This window comes from Theobroma cacao, chromosome 5 (assembly GCF_053813885.1).
Source record: "Theobroma cacao isolate CCN51 chromosome 5, ASM5381388v1, whole genome shotgun sequence".
Taxonomy (NCBI): Eukaryota; Viridiplantae; Streptophyta; class Magnoliopsida; order Malvales; family Malvaceae; genus Theobroma; species Theobroma cacao.
This window is the reverse complement of record NC_142643.1, coordinates 25,034,497-25,059,699: the sequence shown is the minus strand read 5'-3', so window position 1 is coordinate 25,059,699 and position 25,203 is coordinate 25,034,497. Positions and strand designations below refer to the sequence as shown.

General features: G+C 34.3%; 1 protein-coding gene across 1 annotated transcript; it reads right to left on the bottom strand.

Moving 5' to 3' along the window:
• Positions 1 to 11,116: 11,116 nt before the first annotated feature.
• Positions 11,117 to 13,087, bottom strand: LOC148762503 (uncharacterized). Its single transcript, XM_088806618.1, has 2 exons — positions 12,266 to 13,087; positions 11,117 to 12,070 (listed from the first exon to the last, which is right to left on the bottom strand). Exons 1-2 carry the CDS (start codon positions 13,085 to 13,087, stop codon positions 11,117 to 11,119), a joined length of 1,776 nt encoding a protein of 591 aa, XP_088662744.1.
• Positions 13,088 to 25,203: the final 12,116 nt, after the last annotated feature.

Below are 25,203 nucleotides of genomic sequence, written 5' to 3'. Positions count from 1 at the left end.
GCCTTCAAAACATCAAGTTTTCAACCATAAGGATCGAGCTCATCATGATGAGTGGTCGATCCTAGAGGAAACAGAGAGCAAACATAGCTTCTGGTCTAGAATTGACACCTAGGCCTTAAAACTTGATCCTAAGGTAGAATGCGAAAAGGGCACTAGAAGCTTGGAGGATTGACATCCATGGTTTAAAAGCTCGATCCTATAGTGTAAAATTTCAAGTAAGGATTAGCACCTTTAAACACCAAGCTTAATCCTAAAGCTCCAAAAATAGTCGTTAGACATGAAAATTGAAGACAAACAACTAGTTTCTGCACCAAATCATCGCCAACAACTCCAAACCTTTTTCAAGTATAAAAAGGACTTCTCCAACACATTTTAGAGGTTAGAAGAGTGGAGAAAAATATCAAATACTCAAGTATCAAATCATATGAAGAAACATATATGAAAGAAAGAAAAACTAAGCATGATTAAGCAATTCACATTCTTCCACTTAAATTTAAAGCTATGCTTAAGCTTTAAATTCTTTATGCTTTCATTCCTATTCTTTGATACATCTTTGTACTCATCATACTCTTTGTTATCTTTATCCTAGTTTTGAAATGGCAAAATTGATTGAACTAAATATGCTTTGAAAATGAATGAAAGATGTTTTTGAATCCAAAGAAAATCCTTAAAGATTGATTGAATATGCTTTGAAAGTGAATGATAATGCTCTTGAACTTAAAGATATGCTTCTTAGTTTTCCTAAAGAGTTTTTGTTTTCAAACTCAAAGTGCTAGCTTAGGAATCAAATTCTCAAAAGTAAGGATTTGATTTTTAAATACGAAGAAAGCAAAATTTATTTGTTTATCATAGGAAGAATTAATTCTAAAAATAAGATAAGTTAGTTCTTAGTAGACAAAAATAGTGAGGAATTGATTTTGAACAAAAAAAAAGTTAGTTCTTGGAAAGTAAAAGCTATTGGAATTGAGAAGAACCAACACCTTAGAAAACAAGAATCAATTATAGGAGAACACAATGTAGAAGGCAAAACTGTAAGAAGAAAGAATTGATTCTTTATAGCAAAAGTCGGTTCTGAGTGAAGAATGAACCAGAAAGCACAAATCTGAAAACAAAGAATCGATTCTAAATGAAGAAATATCGATTTTTGAAGCACTAGAAGTAAGAATCAGAAACTTGGTGAACAAGAAAGAGATGGTGTGAATGGATAAGATTGGAGCTTCAAAAGTCAAGGTAAAGGTAAAATTTAAATTTTGGTGCTAGTCAATAATGACCAACACCTTGAGGCAGAAGAATTGATTCTCCAAAAATGCAAAGTTGTCACCTTTGAACCAAGTTGAAGAATAGCCAACATCTCTAAAAAAAAGAATTTATTCTCTAGAAACAAAAGTTCCAGACTTTATGAAGAACTAACATCTAAAAAAAAAAAATTGATTCTTTAGAGAAAGTAAGTTCCAAACTTTATGGAGAACTGACAACTCATGATAAAGAATCAATTCTCCATGTGCGTCAGAAATGTGCATGTTGGTCAGAACATACAAAAGTTGATTCAAATTTCACTGCAATAGGTAAGAAATCATAGGGCCTATAAATATCCACTTTAAGGACGTTAAAGGTGCGATTTGAACAATTTTGAAAGATTTTGAAGTTAAAAAAAAAGCGAAAATAAGCAAGAGAGGAAAGAGCAAAAAAATCCCATTTTTGAGTAGAGTAGAACCTAAAGATCATATTTTTTTCATTTAACTGATATTCTTTGAGCTTAAACTTCCTTTCATCATTCATTTTTCTTGAGAAAGCTCTTATCTTTCTAAACCTAAGCATCTTATTAGCCATAATAGAGGTTTTAAGTTTGTATTTATTGAGAATCCACTATTGTATTGGTTATACTTCCACGAAAAAGGTAGAAAGGTTTTGCCTGATCCTTGAAAAGGTTGTATCTTGTGTAAAGGTTGTGCTTAAACCTGAAAGGGTAGTGTTTTTTGTTAAGGTTATGCTTGATCCCATGAAAAAACATGTTGTGAAAGTTACACTTGATCTTGTTGAAAGGCATGTTGTAAAGGTTACGTTTAATCCTATTGAAATGGCAAGTTGATAATGGATTTAAACTCCTTGTGCTATCAAGGGAGAGGACATAAGCATTGGAAGGATGAACCTCTATAAAAATTTAGCTAAGTACCCTTTATCTTTTTGTATTTTACTTTCTCAATTCATACTTTATTTTTTGCTACTCTATTTTGTTGGTCCCGTTAATATGTGCTAGAGAAAGGGTGAATAGCATAATTTGGCTCTTGACAAGATGTAGAACTAATTTCTAGAACTTAAGAAAGTAAAAACAGAATATAAGGTGCACAACAATTTAGAGTGGTTCGATCCAAAACTTACATCCACTACCTTGATTATCAAACCAAGGATTTTCCCAATGATTCACTAAGAATCAGGTGAAATTCACAAGCTTTAACTAAACTTTTGCAATGGCTTTTCACAGGCTCAACCAAAACCTTTACACTAGTTTTTCACGGGCTCAACTAAAACCCAAAGTGGTTTTCCAAGGCTCAACCACAACCTATAACATTCAAGCTCTCCCAAGCTTGAACAACCCGTTAGAGTGACTCCCTCACTCTAAGTATACAAGAAGAGAGGTTACAGAAAGTACCTATGATCACAAGTTGATCTTATTGGTACAAGATTGAGTGTTAAATACAATGACAAAGAGTAGGCATTTAAGTGCAGACAAGTGCAGTGAAGCTTTTCTGGTTTTTCTTCTTTCTAAAGCTCAAATCTCATTCAAAGCTTCTAAAAACTTGTTTCTCATTGTTGGAAGACCCTTTTATACTTGGAGTTGCAACTCTGATGGCAGTTTGACAGTTTATGGCCGTTGGAAATAGTTGAGGATAAGTTTTAGCCGTTAATCTGTCTTGTAGTGCTTTGGTTCAAATTGCAGACAAAGAGCTCTTAGTCTGCTAGCTTGGTTGACTAAGTTGATTCTGTTTCTGGTTTGCAGATTCTGGCAGAGGGCATTTAGTCGACTGACTTGGTTGACTAAGTTGGTTCTATTTCTCAAACTCTTCAACCCGCCATTTCTCCAATTTGAAATTTGGTCAACCAATGTTCTTCCTTGTTTCACCAATAAGCTTCCTCATTATTATTTAGTTATATCTTGTTAATTTTATCCCTCTTTTTCTTTCAAAAATACTCTTTGAAGAGTTAATAAATTAATTTCATATATTAATTTCTTGCACACTCAAGTAAAGGTATTAGACGCACATAAATGGGAATATTTTATTATCATAAAAAACTAATGGAGCCAACATATTCCGTATATTTCCTTTGCATTTTCAGAGTTCTTTTAAAAAAAGGAGAATTTTCAACTCATAACCAACTCACCCCCCTTTTGGTTACTTTACTTTAAGCTTATCTTCTTAACACTTTTCCTAAATTGAACCTACTCTACAAAACCCATTTCTAGAGGTAACCTTGCTACTCAAATTTGTAAGAGAAAAAAGGTTGTGCTTGATCCTTGAAAAAGGCAATGTGAAGGCTATGTTAATCCTTAAAAAAAGCATTGTGAAGGTTGTGCTTGATCCTTGAAAAAGGCATTATAAAGTTTGTCCTTGATCTTGTGAAATGGCATTGTAAAGGTTATGCTTGAGCTTTAAAAAGCATTCTTGCATAGTGGATTTTTAAAGCTCTTTAGCTTGCTAAGGAAGATGACGTAGGCACTTATAGAGAGGTTGAACCTTTATAAATTCTTTGTGCATTTTCTCTTTACCTTTTACTCTTTGAACGTGTGCATTTTACTTTGAAAAGTTTGAAATTTGTTTACAACTTGCTTATACATTATTTTGTTTATCAAATTACTTTTGGCATGTGTTAAAGTGAAAACAAAATTTGCGAAACTTGTATTCAAGCTTGGCTTCATTAAAAGTTAAACTTGTGGAAACTTGATTCGTATTCAAATTTTATTTGTTTACAACTTGCTTATTCTTCTCGTACTCCTCACCCTTCACATTTGAGGATTCTAATTTACCTTGAAGAGTTTGAGAAATTAGTTTTCATATTGTTTATCCATTGATTTATTCATTAATTTATCCTTTGAATAATTTGATTGAAAGACACAAATTTAGAAAATTGCTTTTAACTTTTCTTTATTGAAAAAGTTTTTAGATTGCCTTCCTTGGAAATTTAATTTTGAGAAACGAATTTTTAGTAATCCAATTCAACCCCACTCTTGGAACTTTTCTCCATATTTATAAAGCTAACATTATCAAACAAAAGCATTCGAGCCTCCATCCAACAACATCTTCCATTATTTCTCATGCTTTGACTCTTCCTCACTTGTTTGGCATAATGACATTAGATCCTCATTAGGAATTCAAATCTCATGGGCTTGTAATCATATTTGCCATATTTGCTAAGATATCAATTGTCATGACCCAAATCTTGGACCATGACTAACGCAAGGGTGTCAATGGGAGTGACCCTCTTAACCTTTACAAGCCTAATGATAAACAAATAAACCAATAACCATATGTGCCTTATGGTAATTATCACCATCAAATCATATGCCAAGCAAGTATAAACTCGATTACAGTGTATAGAAGCAAATACTATGTTAATCTGCACAAGCGCGTGCTCATAATGCGAAAGTAGCAAACATCGTTGTCAAGCCCAACTTTACAATATGTTTATTATGCCATTCCTACATAAGAATACATGTTTGCTTACTTGGGTACTTTGAAAATCGTTAAAAGATGGTATTGTACCAAATGGTACAATTAAGTTGAATTAAGCCTCGAACTAGTCCAAATAGAGATTTTAAGATGAAATCAAGAATTTTAAAACCCCAGAATGACGTAAAATGGTGATTCAGAGTTCGAGGACTGATTTGGAGTCAAATTGAAATTTTCATGACTTAGGGGCAAAATGGTCATTTTGCCACCCGAGGTTAAAAATTGGGATGTTGGAAGAAGTTTTTGATCAAGATTGACTATTTAGAACATAGTTTGAGTTTGAGAAGTGAAAAATTTTAATTTTGGCATTTTTTCGAGCATAAAGGCAAAATAGTCATTTTGCCACCCCAGGGGCAAAATTATAATTTTACACCACCCAACACTTGTCCAGCACATGAATTTTACCCATTATTATCATGGATAATTGAAGGATTTTATGTGGTGGAGAAAGAAAGCTTAATAGTTAAGAATTTAAAAATGGACCAATGGTAAGGTGATAGGTGTCAAGCTTTATTTCTTTATTATTTTCCTTATAAATTAGCACAAAATCAGCCTATTTCTCTTCATTATGGCCGGCCAAAGCAAGAACAAAGGAAGAAAAGAAAGAACAAGAACCCTAAGGTGAAAATTCAAGAGAAAATTGGTGGATTTCAAATAATTAAGCAATCAAAGGTAAAATTTCTTGATTTTGACTTGTGATCTACCTTTCCCATACATTCTTTTGCATTTTTCATGGTTGAATCACAAGATATCATGAAGGATAGTGTGCTGATCAAACCCTAGGAGAGAGAATTTGATGATGGTTTAGATAGATTTTTAAGATATATGGATGTTCTTAGTTGTTTGTGGTGTTAAGTGTAAGAATTAAGCTTGAAATTCACATATTCCTCATGTGTTCATCATTGGCCGAATCTTCCTTGTAGAGTGTTGATGGTGGATGTGATTTTATTTCAAGTAAATTGGTTAGGAAATGATGAATTATGGTGAGAAAATCAAGTAGGAAAAATCATAGTGTTGATGCACTCACTATGGCCGAAATTCTCAAGAAGAAATGTGAGGATGGTTTTGCCAAATTTTATGTTATTTGACTTGTGTTTGGTGATTTGAAGTATTGGGAGAAAAATGGAATTATTGGATTTGAATTGGACATATTGGCCAATTAATCGAGTGATAGATCGAATTAGGCCAATACCGTTTTATTTAGGTACATAATTGAATTTGTGTAGAACACCGTGTTTGGATGATAATCCGAACAATTTACATCCCATTTCATGCATTATTATAGAACTTGAATTGGTTTTATAACAATTTAGCACAAATGTAGTAAATGGCTTATTATGCATTATGTCTAGGTGGTGAGCATTTTGGTAAAAGTACAAAGATAGTACTCGAGGATCAAGAATCGGAGTACTCGAAATTCGACTCCAGAAATAGTGAGTAACCTTACTATCATCTTAATTATCTAAAGTGGTTTTTATCCGATTCTGTGATTTAATGGCAAATGAGTTAAATGGTGAATCCTTATGTTTTGTAATTAAAATGTGATTTAATGAAATGATTTTATAACATTGTCTTGAAATGAAATGATGGTTTAAAAATAGAGTAATTGGAGACTGTTTTCATGTGTTGTAAATTCATGGTTTGAATCGAATGGCTTATGACAACATTTGCATGAATGGCTGAATTGGTATTTGTGTTGAAATATATGAACTGTGTATTTACCCTTGAGAGGCTGGATTGTGATATAATTGTCATGTCATGCTGTTGTAAATTTTATTGTATGGTGGGTTTAGCTTGCTGTAGTGGGCGGGTTTCGTGGACCAATCTATTAGAGGGGCACGGTAACCCCATTATATTTTTACCTCGGTCGAAGAGGCGTGTAGGGTAACTCCCGAGGTACAACTTTGGAGTTCATTTCACGCCAAACTACCACGTGAGGGTGAACTCAGCCAACGCCAAGGAACGACTATGTTTTCAAAATAAAAACATGATTTATGAGTACATGACTTTTTAACAGCCTTGGCGGACTCGGTTAGGATAACCCTAGGCCAAGGTATCCCTGATAACTGAGTATAAGAATGATTTTAGCATGAGCCAAAGTTTTAAGAAATTCATAAGCTATGTTGATTACTCGATTTATATGAATTGACTTTATTTGGTTGAAATGAGTTGAAAGGTGATGAATTACAGTATGATGATCTATTTTAATCTATCTCCATTTACTTAGCTTTAGATATTTTAGATGGTATTTGTTTACTCACTGGGATTATATAATCTCACCACCCTCATTTCCACCCATTTTAGGCTCAGGATAGTCGGTAGATAGCTCACTTTGTTGAGGTCTACAGTTGGACTTGCATCCTCAAAAACTGTAGGTTTACCGCTTTTGATACTTTTGGTCGTTCGTGGACTCACGTGTCATTGTAAATTAAATTTTATACTTTGGTTATTTGTATTACAGTATGTATGAATTTATTTAGCTTTTATGCTACAAAAATTATTTATCGATAATTCTATAAATATTGTTTTATAAAAAAATAGAATATTTTATTGAATATTTTATTATTTTTAAATAGTTATAGTTTCACTTTAAATGTATGTTTTAGACATCTAAACTTATTTTGATTATGAATTATGTGTTTTATACTCGCATACTACATTTTTAGCTGGTTTCGAAATTTTTTGGGAAAAATGACCAAAATGCCCTTGTGAGACAAAAATCATTTTTTTATTGATTTAAGTTGGAAATAGCTTAAAATATTTTAGAACATGATATTTGGCAACAGTTACTCATAGGGAAAATGAGAAACTGATATTAAAGCCTTGCGGGGTTCCGGTTGACATTCCGGGTAATGAGTGTTGATCGAGACACTACGATGGTTGTCACGAGCTCGAGAAGAGTATCGAGTCATGACAATCGTAATCTAGTGTATAAGCCATCTCGTGGTGAATACAAGCATAGGCCATCTTGTGGCAATAGTTCATAATCTTAATTAATACATGACATAACCAAATCATAATAAAAAATAGCCAAATATGAAAAACCAGACAAGACTAAAGCTAACGGAGTACGACTCAAAGTAAAAGAGTTGATACCTACTGGATGCCATGATGATCACTTACCAACACTAATTGTAGAAGTAGCTTTTCCCAAAAAACAGCTAGCCAATTAATCTGCTGATTTGAAATAACAAGTGCATCTTACATGTGTGAGTTATAGATAACTTCGTGAGCAGATACGAGTGGAACAAGCTAATGGGAAAGAGTATTTATCAAATACACTTTTAGAAGTATGCAAATAAACATTTATCAAATATGTTGTGAAATTTGCCTTTCCAGGCATAACCATAAATCAACACCCGCCTTTCCAAGCGTAATCATAAATTGAGTCTCGTTCTTCTAAGCATCATCATAGGACAATGCCGCTTTATTAAATGTGTCAAATGTCCACATGGTCTCCAAGTCCATTGTCTTTGAAACGAAACAAGGACGAATAATCCCATACTTTCCAAGTCCATTGTCTTTCAAATGAATTGAGGAACGTATGTCCATATAACCTCCAAGATCGTTGTTTTTCAAACGATCCAAGGATAAGAAAATGTTTTATAAAATAAAGTTTGTAAAATAGTTCAGAAGCATTTAAAATAGCATTAAATGTTTGGAAACCAATTCAAGAAGCTTGGTTAAAATACAGTTAATTATCAAATTAAGTGTGTTTAAAACATAAATTGAGGTTATCAAAGATTTTGTTGTAAAACAAACTCATTTTCCTTTCTAGAAAACCTTTTCAAAATGTTTAAGTTCAAAATAAGCCTAATCCATCCAATACATTGGTCTTATGTATCGATAGATAGTCTGTTCTATCGATACATTGTGTATCGATGCATTTGAATCATAATACAAATCCATCGGTTCTGAGTTGAATCTATCAATACATTAGTGCAATATAATGATAGATTTGATACAGAATGCACATTATCAACCTTGAACTCATCTCTAAGACTTGAACCAAGACTAATATTCGTCCATAGTAAAGTAATTATTGTTGAATTTACCACACAAGTTCACATATCATTAACAAGTAATATAATACAAAATAAAGTTTGTTCCAACAGAGAATTGCATAAATCATTTTGCTAAGTACTAAAATTAACACAACTTAATCTTATCCAAACAACTAAATTTAAAGTTGTAGAAAATTAAAGAAAATAAAAATAAAACTAAAATTGAAAGAAAAAGTAACAATTTAACTAGAGTCAATTAATCAAAAGTCTATAACCATAATAGCCCCTCCAGCTTTCATTTGAATCATTTCTACTATCTCTTTACTTATTAGATAGGCTCGAGTTGTTAACTTAGAGTTCTAATATATTTATAAGTCTCTTCTAATGTTCTTATAAAAATATTTTCCTTAACCAACTTACTATATTCCTATGCAAATTGAAATTAAGAAAGACTCATTAAGCTTCGACTCTAATTCTGGCTATATATAACATGTAACTATATTCCTACCCTACATGTGAATCAAATCAATCATCTCATGAAATTGATATTGAAAACATGCTATTTCATCCATGGCTTACTCTAAACTCCATCTTTAAGTTTCGTTTAGGTTTCCAAATCAATCTAATTGGTGATCAACCAATCAAACCCATTAAGAACAGAATTAAAATAAGCAATTCAAACATTATCAATCATAAGCAAGAAAGAATTGTTGGCTCCATTAGTTTTTGATGATAATAAAACATTCCCATTTATTTGTGTCTAATTCCTTTATTTGAGTGTGCAGGAAATTAATATATGAAATTAATTTCTTGAATCTTCAAAGAGTATTTTTGAAAGAAAAAGAGGGATAAAACCAACAAGATGTAACTGAATAATAAGGAGCAAGCTTATTGGTGAAACAAAGAAGAACATTGGTTGACCAAATTTCAAATTGGAGAAATGGCGAGCTGAAGAGGTTGAGAAACATAACCAACTTAGCCAACCAAGTTAGTCGACTAAGTGTCTTCTGCTAGAATCTGCAAACTAGAAACAGAATTAACTTAGTCAACCAAGTTAGTGGACTAAGAGCTCTTTGTCTGTAATTTGAACCAGAGCACCATAAGACAGATTAACGGCTAGAACTCATCCTCAACTGTTTTCAACGGATATAAACTGCCAAACTGCCATCAGAGTTGCATCTCCAAGTATAAAAAGGTCTTCCAACAATGAGAAACAAGTTTTTTCAAAGCCTTGAATGAGATTTGAGCTATAGAAAGTTGAAAAACCAGAAAAGCTTCACTGCACTTTAACTTCTACTCTTTGCATCTGTGATTAGCACTCAATCCTGTACCAATAAGATCATTCAGTGATCATAGGTACTTTCTTTTACCGATTCTTCTTGTATACTTAGAGTGAGGGAGTCACTCTAAGGGGTTGTTCAAGCTTGGGAAAGCTTGAATGTTATAGGTTGTGGTTGAGCCTTGAAAAACGACTTTGGGTTTTAGTTTAGCCGGGGAAAAACTAGTGTCAAGGTTGTGGCTGAGCTTGCGAAAAGCCATTGTAAAAGCTTGGTGTAAGCTTGTGAACTCCACTGTTTTAGTGATTTAGTTTGGAAAATCCTTGGTTGGATAATCAAGGTAGTGGATGTAGGTCTTGGACCGAACCACTATAAATTGCTAACCATTGTCTACTATGTTTTTATTTTCTTTGTTCTGGAAATTAGTTTCACACCTTGTTAAGAGCCAAATTGCGGTATTCACCCCCCTCTAGCATATATCAATGGGACCAACAAGAATATTAAAAATTCAAACTATGCATTGGATTCAATTGTAATTCTAGATTAAAATTTAGTTCCACATATGACGCCGGGGCATTGTAAAGACACCTAGGCGTTATGAAAAACACCAATCGTGGCGAGGTTGAAAACCCCACTAAGGTGAATCACCAATCTTGGTAAGGTTGAAAACCCCACTAAGGTGAAAAATAGCCAAAATCCCACTTTGGTTGGCTAGGCCAAAGATATTAAAACCTCTTACTCTTTAAAGGAGCCTAGAGAAATAAGCACTCTTACTTAAGAAAATATTATTTATTAACTCTTAATTCTGAATGAATCATAACTAAGCCTAAGGGTCCTATTTATATTATTATAGGCCCAAATCCTAATAAAACTCTACTCCTAGTTATCTAATACAATTAGAATAATTAATAAGAGATTTAAATAAAATAGGTGTTCTATTCCTAAATAGAACATGACTATCCTAATTAAATACTAATTCTTAAAAGTATTAAAATAAAAATAAGAAAAGAATCCTAATCTAAATAAAATAAAGAAAATAAATCATAAATAAACTAAATTAGGAAAAACTAAATACAATCCTAGACGCTCCTGCGTCATTCTCCTCGGGTCAGAAAAACTCAGCTCTGACGAGTAGGCCTGGACATACTCCATGTTGATGTCTGGATCCATATATTGTCATAGTCCATACCAACCATTTGATCAATTCATCCATTGTTTTGAAGGTTGTTTTCAATTCATCTCCAAGTCGTATTCGAATTTGTTGATCTCTTTTCTTCAAATCCATCTTCAAAAACACTTTAGAGCCAATGAACATGTCATCCAATCGAGGGAAAGGAAAATCATACTTAACTGCAGTCTTGTTAACGACATGGTTGTCCACAAAGCTTCTCGATAAGTTTCCCAAACTTTGGTTGATCAATTTTGTTTGACCATCATTGGATAAGGATGAAGACACTTTATTCTTCTTAGAGACTAATAAGAGACATAAATGGTTTGACTCACAATAAGTTTTGCTTAAGGTAGGCACAGTGATGAGTGCTTTATCTTCCTCTTGTCTTTTTGGTCGGTCTTCTGGCTTTAATGGAGTCAGCATAATTTTTACTCCATCCTTGATGAAGGAAGAAATATTCTTGTATCCATCATAGTGAGCTCGACGATCATATTGCCATGGTCGTCCTAACAACAAGTGGCATGCGTCCATTGGGATAACATCACACCAGACTTCATCTTCATACTTACTTCCAATAGAGAATTGAACACAACAGCGCTTTGTTACCTTAACTTCGTTTCCTTTTCTCAGCCATTGTAGCTTGTAAGGATGAGGATGTACTTCAGTTGGAAGTTTCAACTTTTCTACCATGTAGTTGGCAATAACATTTTCACAGCTTCCACTATCAATAATGACATTACAAACCTTCCCTTGGGATGTGTACCTTGTATAGAATATGTTGTGACGAAGCCAACTTTCATCTTTAGTCATCATGGCAGTGTTAAGGTTACGACGAACAATAAGAGCTTCTCCATGGTCAGCAGAAACTTCTTCTATCTCTTCGTCATCATACTAATCATAGACTGGTTCTAATTTTTCCCAATTCGCATAATCTTCTTCTTCTATTAAGGAAATAATTCTTCGATTCGGACAATCAGAAGCAATATGTCCAAATCCTTGGCATTTGAAGCACTTTTTGTTGACATTAGAAGCACGAGTAAAAGTAGTCTCTTTATCGTTACTACTTGCAGTTTTGGAAGAGTTTACCTTTGGAGGCGAAATGGTTACTGAACTCTGACTTACATCATTTGAGGAAGATTCTTGTTGTCTAGATGAACTCATTGACCTTTTTCGTGATCGTTGTTTTTCAACCTTTAATGCTACTCTGATGACATCATTTAGGTTCCAATATGGTTGTAGTTGAACAACATCTGCAATTCCAATATTAAGACCCCCAAGATAACGAGCTACAGTTTGTTCTTCAAGCTCATGGACATCGTACTTCATGTGAAGTTGCTCGAACTCAATTGTATATTCTTCCACCGTCATTGTTTTTTGCCTCAAGTTATGAAATTTGATAAAAATTTCTTGTCGATAATGCTCAGGAAGGAACTTACGCTTGAGTTCTCGACGCATCTTATCCCATGTTCTGATCTTGTAGCGGCCTTCTCTTTTTCGTTGTCTTTCGAGATTTTCCCACCAAATAGAAGCGTGTTTCTTCAATTTAATTGCCACAAGCTTCACACGTTTTTCATCGGGAATATCTTTGAGCTCAAAAACTCTTTCTACTGTGTAGAGCCAGTCAAGGAAGTCATCAGGATGAAGTCTTCCTTCAAACTCAGGAATGTCGACTTTGATTCCCAAATCTCTGGCAGCAGCAGTTTTCAGGCGACGAATAGGTACTTCTTCATCAGAGGACAAATTTTGATGAAACGGGTTGGTGTCATTCTCTTCATCACTAGAGTTGCTATTGTTTATTTGAGCATCACGTCTTGCGAGTTGCTCTTGTAATTCTTGAATTTGCTGACGTAGTTCTGCAATCTCAATCTCGTGATCATCTCTTTGACGATTTTGACGTCTTGGCGGCATTTTATTTTTTATGGTGATGTAGAAAAAAAAAGATGATGATATAACTATAAAGAAATAAAATTACCCGTATAGGGAGTATCGAAACTTGACAGCGAATCTGAATTTATGCAACGAATAATAATCCTCCCGCTCTGATACCAAACTGACGCCGGGGCGTTGTAAAGACACCTAGGCGTTATGAAAAACACCAATCGTGGCGAGGTTGAAAACCCCACTAAGGTGAATCACCAATCTTGGCAAGGTTGAAAACCCCACTAAGGTGAAAAATAGCCAAAATCCCACTTTGGTTGGCTAGGCCAAAGATATTAAAACCTCTTACTCTTTAAAAGAGCCTAGAGAAATAAGCACTCTTGCTTAAGAAAATATTATTTATTAACTCTTAATTCTGAATGAATCATAACTAAGCCTAAGGGTCCTATTTGTATTATTATAGGCCCAAATCCTAATAAAACTCTACTCCTAGTTATCTAATACAATTAGAATAATTAATAAGAGATTTAAATAAAATAGGTGTTCTATTCCTAAACAGAACATGACTATCCTAATTAAATACTAATTCTTAAAAGTATTAAAATAAAAATAAGAAAAGAATCCTAATCTAAATAAAATAAAGAAAATAAATCATAAATCAACTAAATTAGTAAAAACTAAATACAATCCTAGACGCTCCTGCGTCAACATAATTACTAAAAATACCATCCAGAAAAAGCTTAACCATTAAAACTAAACAAAGAAAGTATAAAGATAACAAAAGAAGAAAAAACTCCAAGATTTGTCAAGTCTTCAATCTGTAATCTTCCATGTTTTCTTACTTGCTTGAATGCCTCGCTTTCTTAAAAAAAGCTTGCTTAATTTCTCTAAAACATGCTCTAGAAGAAGGGTTAAATAGAGCTCGAATCCATGTCAAAATAAAAGTCCAAATGCATGAAAAGTCCTTTTTAACTTGCGAGTGTCGTGACCCTCTTTCCTTAGGCATCGTGGCACTATGCTCTCGATACGACTTTTTTTAAAATTTTCCTTTTAGGTGCTGTGGTGTTGCGTCCTTGGTGGCCACAGTGCTGAGTCCTCTGTTCAACCAAAGTGCCCCTACCTTATCAGGGAGTCGTGGTGCTCTACACTTTATCTTGAAATTTCAGGTTCTGCAGCACAAATTGGACTTGTGACACAATTTTCTCCTTCTTTGTGGATGAACTAGGTAAAGTGATAAACATGAAATTGTAGCCTCATCTCTTATCTTTCCAATAAATTAAGAATCACATCAATTGGACTTCTGTAGTGAATGATATGCTCCAAATACTGGAACATGTGCAGTGAAAATCTGCACCTTAAAATGCACTATTCTTCACAAATTATCACCTTTTTCATAGCACACCTACGAAAGCAACAAACTAACTTAAATAATAACTAAACTTAACACAAAATATCATAAATTAACTTAAAGAAAATGAACCCAATATAATTGACTAAAATAAAATAAATAGCTAAAAATAACTAATTCCTATCTTAATTCTCAAGAGTTTAGCCAAGTTTAAAGCTCCAAAAGTGACCATATAACTCTATGAAATAGAGTTATCACACCCCCAAACTTAAGATTTTGCTAGTCTTTGAGCAAAATATAAAAGAAAGACTAAAATGAAAGCAACTTAAATGATAAAAACAAGTTAAATAAAGGAAAACATCTAGCGAGAGATAGGTTGCACCCAACCAACAATCTCCCATAATTTCCTAAAAAGTTATCTTACAATCTCAACTCAAGATAAAATATCGATATCATTTAAGTCCATGTTTCAATTTAAATGCAAGCTCATTTTCAAATGGATTTCTCTGTGTGTGTGATATCTCTTTCAAAGAACATTATACAACTTGGATAAGTTTATGCTAATGCAAATTTAAATTAGTACTAAAACTCCATAGGTTTGCTTTTCATCTCTTTCTCCACTAATGTAGACTAATATTGAGTCAAGGATCATTAGGATTTTGTTAAGCTTATTGTCACGACCCAAATTTCTGGGCCATGACCGGCGCAAGGGCCCAATAAACGTAGTCTATTAAGCCCAAGCAAGCCTATCGATTTATCCTACTTATCATTCATCAAATATTGCTAAATCATATTTCATACTTTTGAATCAAATAGTGATATACATTGCCAATTCGTATTGGCATTACTCTGTAAAAATTTACATATAATGTCTACAACATGTATTCTAATAATTTACATTAAGTTTGTCTATATAAAACAAAATAACACTCGACTTCCAGCGGAGGGACTCGGATGAATGTACAGCTATTGAATGCCGAGACACCTACCAAAAGATGGACACAGGTCTACAAGGATACCTTGCCCTAGTTACCGGCTGCCTCATGATCTGAAAACATGAATTTGAAATGGTGAGTATAAACCTAGTGAGTGAACAGGGAAGGGAACAAGCAACAACAAAGGAAAATTTAAAATCATGGTGCACTTGTTTCAAAACAATGCAATTTGGTTCATTCCTAATAAAACCCTTTATCAAGCCCTTAAGTGATTAATCATTTGAAAATCATGAACCTATACATAGCGAATCATTTGAAGAATGAAAGCTTCAATATTGCACAAGTAAGTCAAATACAACAACGAATCTTAGCTGCAGCGAGAATGAATTTTGGTTGCAGCGATGTTGGAATTTAGTTATTAACCGAACAAGGGTTTCTCAACTGGCCGAGAGTTTCTCACTAAACCTCCTCACTTTAAACTTAACTCTTTTAATCCTTAATGTTGGAAGTCCATGCTCCCATATGGTAGCAAAGAAGTAAAAGATAGGGTAGTAATTGGACAAGGTAAGAGACCAAAACATAAAGTTTTTTGTTGCAGCGAGATTCAATCTCGCTGCAACAAAATTTTTACCCAGAAATAGAATGTTTCTCGCTGCAGCGAAATTGCTACCCAGAAAATAGAAAGTTTCTCGCTGCAGCGAGAATGCATTTCACTGCAGTGAGAAGCTACAGTTTCATTCTCGCTGCAGAGAAAATGCATCCTCGTTGCAGTGAGTTTTCGGCCAGCCTACCCTTTCAAAACCCCAGAGTTTCTCGCTGCAGCGAGAATCATTCTTACTGTAGTGAAATACAAGGCATCAATGCAAAATTTACCTTTCTCCCAAAGGAAAAACCACCCTGCCAAAAGGTTCAAACCAATATGAAAACACATAACAATTTCTCAAGGTTTAACATGTCAAGTTTCACATGCATTACAACCATAACCCATTATCCATCAATTTCCTCTAACACACATATTTACATATATATATGTATATACATACATACCCATCATCATCATCACACCATCTCATCATCATCACACCATCTCATCATCATCATCACTAGCTCATGCGCACTCCCTACTCGCACATGGCTGGGTCATCATCGGGGTTATGCGTACTCCCTACTCGCACATAGCCGAGTCAATATAATTACACAACATTATACTCAAGCATATATGTATATCAACATAATGCAGCCACATAGAAATCCATAATAATCACATTTCATAACATAAACCTTTTCTCAAAAGCTTGTTCCTAAGGCATTCATTTTCATGAAAATTTGTATAAAATCATTCAAACACTTTGTCAAATCCATCATATTCCCAAAATTAGTTTTGAAGGTAGTCCACTCACCAATTGATTGTAGAACTTTTAATTGACTCAAATTCCCTTAATGATCCAATTGGAATGATGGGGCTTCCTTAAAAACCTAGGATCACATTAACATAAACAATAGATTAATTTACACACTATGAACTCTAAAAGCTATCTCTTAGCTAGTTTTCAATTGCCACTTTAAATGGCTATCTATGTTTACTATCTTAATCACTAAAAAGTAATGAACATACTAAACAATAAAACAGCTCATAAATCACAATTACTAGCCATTTTCTGCAGCTAAAAATCAAACTTGGTGCATCACTCACCCTAGGGTTCCTTTGTAGTTGGATTGTCTTCCAATAGCTTCCAAATCAATGGAGTGATTCTCTCTTTCTCTCTCTAGAATGCCCAACTAGTGAGAGAAAGTATGAAAACAAGATATTTCAAGGTTTTTGAAGTGAGAAGATGAAATAACACAAGGGTTTATGGAAAGGTGCACCAAAAGCATGAAAATTGGAGCTAGAGAGAGAAAGTTGTGGAAGTTTGAAAATCAAGCTTCCATGGAGTTTGAAGAAACGTGAGAGAGGAGAAGGAGAAGAAGAAGAAGAAGACCAGCTGCTGGAAATTCAAGAAGGTGCTAGAAATTTCTAGATATTTATAGGCAAACTTATCCATTCCCATAAAATTACGAAAATGCCCTTCCACCAATTAACTTATTCTCCTCCAATCTTTTATGCAATCTTTTTGCTCTTTTAACACTAGGACAAGATCCATAATGGTCTAAACATACTCGGGTTCATAAAAACATAAAATTTTAACCTAAAGTGAAAAATGACCATTTTGCCCCTGTTATGAAAATTATTAAAACTTCTAGTTTTCTTCGTGTTTTCATCAACACACATCATTTATATTGTCTTATGCCTATTTAGGCCTTAAAATATCATAAAACTTTCTTCTGGAAGCTTATTAGAGAAAATGACGAAACTACCCTTAGCTCATATTATTACATCTATACTTAGTTATAAGCCTATAGAAGTTGGGGTATCACACTTGTAATGCATGGCTAGGATCAAGGTAGGATAAAGGTCATTAATGTTGCTCAATTCACCCTAAGCACATAATCATTCTAGGATTTATGTAGAGCTTTATTCATAATCTCCAAATACACTCTTTCTTCAACTTTGAACTTTTCTTTTGTTCAACACTTTATTCTTTTTTTTTTTCAACACAAGTTTTACACCCCCAAACTTATATTTTTTCTATTATAGGTAGTGGGGTGAATACTAAGCATATTTTGAACTTTTTTGTCAATTCCACCTTCTATCTGATTTAACATCTAGCTCAACAAATTTACTAAAATGGTTCCATAGTTAAGAGTGAGGGATGCAAAATTGAAATTTTTTGGGTAAAATACCCTCACCCCTTAACTTTTAGTCATAATTCCAAGTGAGTCCATTAGTTTTCAAAATGGACAATCTGCCTCAAACTTGTAAACATCGCTAACGGATAAGTTTAAAATGGCAAAAATAGCTTTCTTCTTTCTATACCTACTTTTTCACTATTTTCTTTTTTTTAAGCCAAATGACAGTGCTATTTAGTTGGCCGACCACCCTCCACACTCCCTAGGGGAGCCACGCCCCCCCCCCCCCCCCCCCATTCTCTGTTTTTGACGCTCCCCAAGAAACCACAGATCCTGCACTCTACAAGGGACCTATGACCCCTAGACCTCCATAAATGCGTAACTAGTCATAGACTGATGAGTGCATCAAATTCACATATTTAATGGGAGATTAAATACCTGATTAGTCTAAGTTGAACTAGATTTAGGATCAAATTTAGGTATTTTTATTTATTTTATTAGTTTAGTTTAATTATGTTTCAATGTTTATTTTAAGTTAATGATATTAGTTGTACATTATTTATAATTATTTTATGTTTTTATAGGAGTAGAATCAAAAATAATTTCAATTGGTGAAGAAAGGTTCATAATGGAATGTTGCTCTATTTGCATATGTTTCAGTTTTTCAAGTATATCTCCCACTACAAAAGTCCAAATGACATGATTTTTAGACCATTAGAAAGATAAGAGGTAGGGATACAACTTTGATGTTTTCCATTTTGCCCAGATCTAATCAAAAAGTGGTCAAAATCTTTGTCAAATTGAAAGTACTGCACTAGAAGAACAAAAAAAGGGTATTTTTGTAAATTATGTGAAACTTTGATTGACTTTAGAGACAAATATCTAAAGTTTCAGCACCTTCTTCATCTTCCTCTCGTTTCTTCTCTCCTTTTTGCAGAACTTTTCATCCTTCATGGAAAGAAACCTTAAAACCTCCATAACCTTCTCATACTAACTCAAAAATTCATGTTTTTGCACACTTTTTCATAGGGTTTTTCTTCTCTTTCACTTTTTCACCTCAAAAACCTTCAAAAAAAGTTTTTCCTCTGCACTTTCTCTCACTAGCTGAACATTTTTAGAGAAAGAAACTCTTCAAATTAGCTTGAAAACTCTTGAAGGAGTTTTCCCCTTTTAATCCTCACTAAGAAAATTCAACTACAAGTCCACCAAGGTGAGAAATGAGTTAGGGTTGATTTTAAGTTGTTAAAGATGGCTAATAATTAGATTTGTGGGCTGTTATATTTTTTATGATTATATTGTGTGTGATAGGTTCCACGAGGCCCCACATGTCCATTTGGAGCATTAGTTGAAGTTAGAGTTGATCAAAAGAATCAACAAGGACAAGTGAGTGAACTTGCTTTAAATTATTTTTGGGAAATACATATGTGTTGAGATGAAGCACTTAAATGATTATATTTGACCTTTTTTCTCTAAATCATGCTTGGGAACAAGCCCTTGATGAAACGTTTTATGTTGTAAAATGTGCAATGTGATGAACCCATGTGTTCTTATATTCTGATGATATATATGTTATGCTTTGAATGATAATATTGTGTGATAATTGTAACTGCGCATGTGCGGTATGGAAGTGCACATGCTGGTGATGACGGGTGATTCCAACTATGTGGGGTGTGGGAGTGCACATAAGCTGATGATCGGTGGATGATGATTCCAGCTATGTGCGGTGTGGGAGTGCACATGAGCTGATGACTGGTGGATGATGATTCCAACTATGTGCGGTGTGGGAGTGCACATGAGCTGATGTGTCACAACCCAGTTCCTGGGCCATGACAGGCGCAAGGACCTAATAGGCATAGCCCACTAGGCCCAAGCAAGCCTCTCAATAGGCACTTGTATATTAACCCATCTATCTAGCATATTTCTTTAAGAATAAGCTTAATAGTGTTCAAATGTCGATTTCTCCAATGCAACTCATAAAACCCAAGTGAATGCTTACATTAGCATCATAATTCAAATCATACATAGATAGTTTGTCAATATATCTTTGCAATTCACATTAAACATATACAAAGACTTTGATCGTCAGTGGAGTGACTCTAGATGGGGAGATATGACTACTAAGTGTTAAGATACCTACCTAAGGGATGGGGGTATGCAGACTCCTCAATCTACGTATCAACCACCACTGAATCTGAAAACATGAAGTTGAAAACATGAGTATAAACTTAGTGAGTGAACATAGGAAGGGAACAAGCAACGTTAAGGAAAGTTTTAAAAAAAATCATGATGCATTTAAGCTCAAAAATAAGAAGTTTAGATTAACCCTTATTAAAACCCCTCATTTCAAATCTTGGTCTTTTAGTCACTTAATGATGAAAGACCCATGAACAACAAAGAAGTTGAGAAGTGAAAGCTTTAGTAAAAATTCAAGGAAGTCAAACATAATAGATTGACTCTCACTGCAGCAAAAAGGCATTTTCGTTGCATCGAGATTCTGGCCAAATAAAACCCAAGGGACATTCACTGCCGTTGGGAAAATCCACTCATGCCACGTTGCACATTAAATTGAACACATTGACAATACTCAAGTTATCAACAATCAAAACAATCACATATTATAATCATAAACTTGCTATCACATATACATAAATAAACATATATCAACAAGCACACCACCCCATTTCATTCGTCATCATGCACACTCTCCCTTCGTCATTAGCTCATGTGCACTCCCCACTAGCACATGGCTGGGTCATCATTGGCTTATGCGCACTCCTACTCGCACATAGCTGGGTCATCATCGGCTTATGCGCACTCCTACTCGCGCATAGCCGGGTCATCATTGGCTTATGCACACTCCTACTCACACATAGCCGGGTCCACACCAACATACAAAAGAAGCACCCAATGCATATCATACATATCATCATATTGTGATAACATATAAACCATTTATATAGCACGTTTTCACAAGATAAAATCACTTCACCAAAGGCTTGTTCCCAAGGTACATTTTTTTTAAAGAAAAGCTAGATAAAATCAATCAATATTTGTGCAAAAAGATTCACATTCCCAAAACAGTTTTGAAATGCAAGTTCACTCACCTTGTAACAACGAGATATCAAGTCGCTATTTATTTGGAGGTGTCTCTAACTATCTCTACTTGCCAGTCGCTCGTTATTTACTTCGGTACGCCACCACAATACTCTAACCTTATCTTTGCACTTTCTAACAATAATACGAACTCAATATATTTAATTACATATGTATACGGGTAGCACTTCAAACAATTAATCCTTACTCTAATTCACCATTCACTTATTATTACTATTATCATTATTATTTTAAAACTAGCTAAATCTATTATTGATTTTCTTACTATTGACATTTACCTTTATATATTTTACTTACACAAATTTTCATGTTTTAAATATTGTCTAACAATTCTAGGACATTTATACCAAATAATTCAACTTATTTTATGTCATTATATCACACGTTCAATCCAATGAATTGGACGACCCAACAACATACTTCATAATGGATCCATAAAAAAAAAGGCTTGGTTTTAATTCTTTTTACCTCAATTGGGCTCAGATGCTAACCCAAGTAAAACATTGCAGCCCACCGAGCCAACTTTGCCAAATGCATTGTTGGAGGTCCAAAGAAATAATTATTATTATTTTTTTCTTCCCCATTTCTTTCTCTCTCTCTCTCTTTTGCTCCTTTTCCCCGTCAGTCGGTAGCAACTTTCTTCTCTCTTTTCACTCACAAACTGACAGCTCAAGCTTTTGTTTTCTCCCTCACAAACCCAACAGCACCAACTCTTGTTTGCTCTCTCAAATTTGCAACAAAACTCTTTCTTTCTCCTCTCAAAATTTGTAGCAAACTCTCTCTTTTTTCCCTCTCAAAATTTGCAACAAAACTTTTTCTTTTTTCCTCTCAAAATTTACAACACAACTCTTTCTATTTCTTTCCAAAATTTGCAGCACAAAGCCTTTCTTTTTACTCTTCTAAGCAACGACAGCTGCCATTTTTTTTTTTGCTCTCTTCCAGCCCTCTCTTCCTCCCTTAGCCTGCGACTTTCCCTTTTGCTCTCTCACACCGACCTCTCTTTTTCTTCTTCAACTTTCTCTTGCTCTCTCTCACACCGACTTCTCTCTTTTTTTTTCCTTCATCAAATAGTCGGCTTTTCCTTCACAGACTTTGACTTTTTTTTTTTTTCTCTTTCTTACAAAACCGACTGCACCTTCTCTTTATTTCTTTCTTTTATATGGCCTTTCATCTCAATGGCTGGCCCCCCTTTACTTTCACACATGATTTAAAATAATAATAATACTAATAGCTTTGACTCTCTCTTTTGTCTCCATAACTGATTGGTAACAAAAGAAATTGATAAAATTTTGTTTGATGTGATTTGCAAGTGGGGCCGACAATGACAAGCTTGCTTGTCAATTCTCCATTTTTTTTTCTTTTACATGTGACCGCCCATACCACCATTCCTTCTTCTTTTACTGTCTTCCTTGACTAGCCATGTGATTAGGATGCAAGTCAACAATTGCTTGGAACCTTTACCGCCACTTTACTTGACTTTTCCTCCCCATTTCACTATTGTCTCATCTTTTCTCCTCATTTTCTTTGTCTTTTTCCTTTCTTTCTACATAAGCCTTACATTTCTAGCAAATCTGACATGGATGGCCGGCCATGAGGAACAAAAAGAAGAGTCAAAGCTTTCTTTGGAAGCTTTGACCAAGCTTTGTAACAAAATTACTATTTTACCCTTCAAGGTTCTCATCCTTTTAATTAAGTCCTCCCAAAATCTTTAAATCTCTAATTTCCTTTTATTATCTTCTTTTACATATGTACAAATGAAATATAAAGTTTGTACCCCAATGCGGTGTTTCCATAATATTTAAAATATTATTTACCCCGCATTATCTTTATTTAATAAAGACACATGGCCCCATTAATGTCATTTTTCTCTGAAATTTCCTCGTTCTTCCTCTCCCCCACTTAGATTGACCATATACTCCTTCTTCATGGAAAATTTTGACACTGAATAAAATATTAATATTTTAATATTATTTTATTAATAAGATATTATTTTATTTCAAAAATTTCTTCTTGTCTCCTTGGTACCCAAAATATCTTATTATGCCTTAATTGGCATCCGATAAGCTTTATTTGTCACTACATCAAAGTACGAAGTATTACATGATGAGCCGGTGGTTGTATACATGTTTACACATACCATAGAAATGTTAGAGAAAATATTATGTGATTGCAATGAATGTTGAATGTTGAATGTTGAAATTGTTAATTGCTTCCAAATTGATTTTCAATGCAACGAGAAACTCTCTGTCTTGCCTATCTTGCTTGGATATTTGTTGTAGTTTTCACTCTTTTCAACTTCATTGTTGTTCATAGATCCTTCACTCTAAGGGATTAAATAACTAAAGGTTGAATTAAGGGGCTTTACAAGAAATTAGGCTAAATTGCATTGTTTTTAACATAAATGCATCATGTTTTCTACAACTTTCCGTATCGTTTGCTTGCTCGCTTCCTATTTCACTCACTGGGTTTATACTCACTCTTTTAAACTTCATGTTTTTAGAGTCGGAGGTAGTTGGGACCTAGATTGAGGTGTCCACATATATTCATCTTTTTGGTAGGTACCATGGCATTAAGTAGTTGTACCTTCACCCAAAGTCACTCCACTGGTAGTCAAGAGTCTTTTGCTTGTGTATGCGTACGCATGATGTAAATCACTAAAATTCATTGTATAAACAATATATGTATATTTTGATTGATAATGCCATTATAGTTGACAATGGGTGATATTATTTTGGATAATCTAAATGTAGGTATTGATTGCCATAGTATATCACCAAATATTTTTATAGTTGAGTATTATGAAATGTGACTTTAGGAATGATTGTTGAAATGATGATCGGGATTACATAAAGAGGTTTGCTTGGGCTTATGGGCTATGCCCATTGGGCCTATGCACCAGTCATGGCCCGAAATTGGGCTATGACAGGACCCACACCCCCCACCCATTCCGACACTCCCTATGGGAGCTGCAGCCTCCACCCTAGCGTTCCTTAAGGGAGCCGTACCCCCCCCCCCCCCCCCCCCCCCCCCCCCGATGTTCCCCAAGGGAGTGTAGATCTCACACTTCCTAAGGGAGTCATGCCCCCTTTCCCCACCCTCGTGTTCTTTTTGGGAGCATAGAGATCCCTTTTGGAGCGCGAGAGTGGGGGAGGCATAGAGTGTGAGAGAAAAAAGATCTAGCTAGAGTCAAATCTGACGTTTCGATCACGGGAAGAAGTGGGAGAGTTTTTTTTTAATAAGAAAAAAATGAAAAATTATAATTTATATAGTATGGTAATTTTTAAAATTAATGAAGGGTAAAATTATCTTTTCAATATTACCATGTCATCAAACTAACGAAAATATTAACGGTTGGACTTATGTGTCCAACGAAGGATATTCTTTCGGGATGAACTATCTATTTCGAAAGCTAATGGACCCATGTGCAATTATGGCTAAAAGTTAAGGGAGTGAGGATATTTTACCCAAATTTTTTTATAAGGCTAGGCTCAAATAATTATGTGTTTAAACAAAGAAAAAGAAAACTTTGGCTCAAAGGGGTAAATTGGGGATAAAATTTAACAAGCCTAGCTTGAAAGGCTTAAATGGTCCAAAGATTACCTAAATCATCTCCTTAATCAAGTATTGCCTAGGATTTTGCTGTGAGAGAGAATAAAACAAATTCTAGAATTCATGGCATAATCCAAAATTCACATCATCATAAACAATGGTACTTAGCAAAAGAATTTAACACAATCTCAAACAATATCCTTATTTACCAAAAGCTAAAGATACCAGACAACTAAGTTCTCATCATTGGATAAGGAAATCATTGAAAAATTTGGCACAACTTACTCTATCCTAAAAACTTCAAACAAGCATAATGAAAAGTAAATGATAAACTAACCTAAAACATAAATAAAGTCTCAACTTTCACAAAAAAATCAATTTCCAGAAAATAGTTCTCTCCCACCCTAACTTAAACTTAACATTGTCCTTAGTGTTAGAAATTGATAAAGAAAAGGTGAAAGAATGCTCCCTTA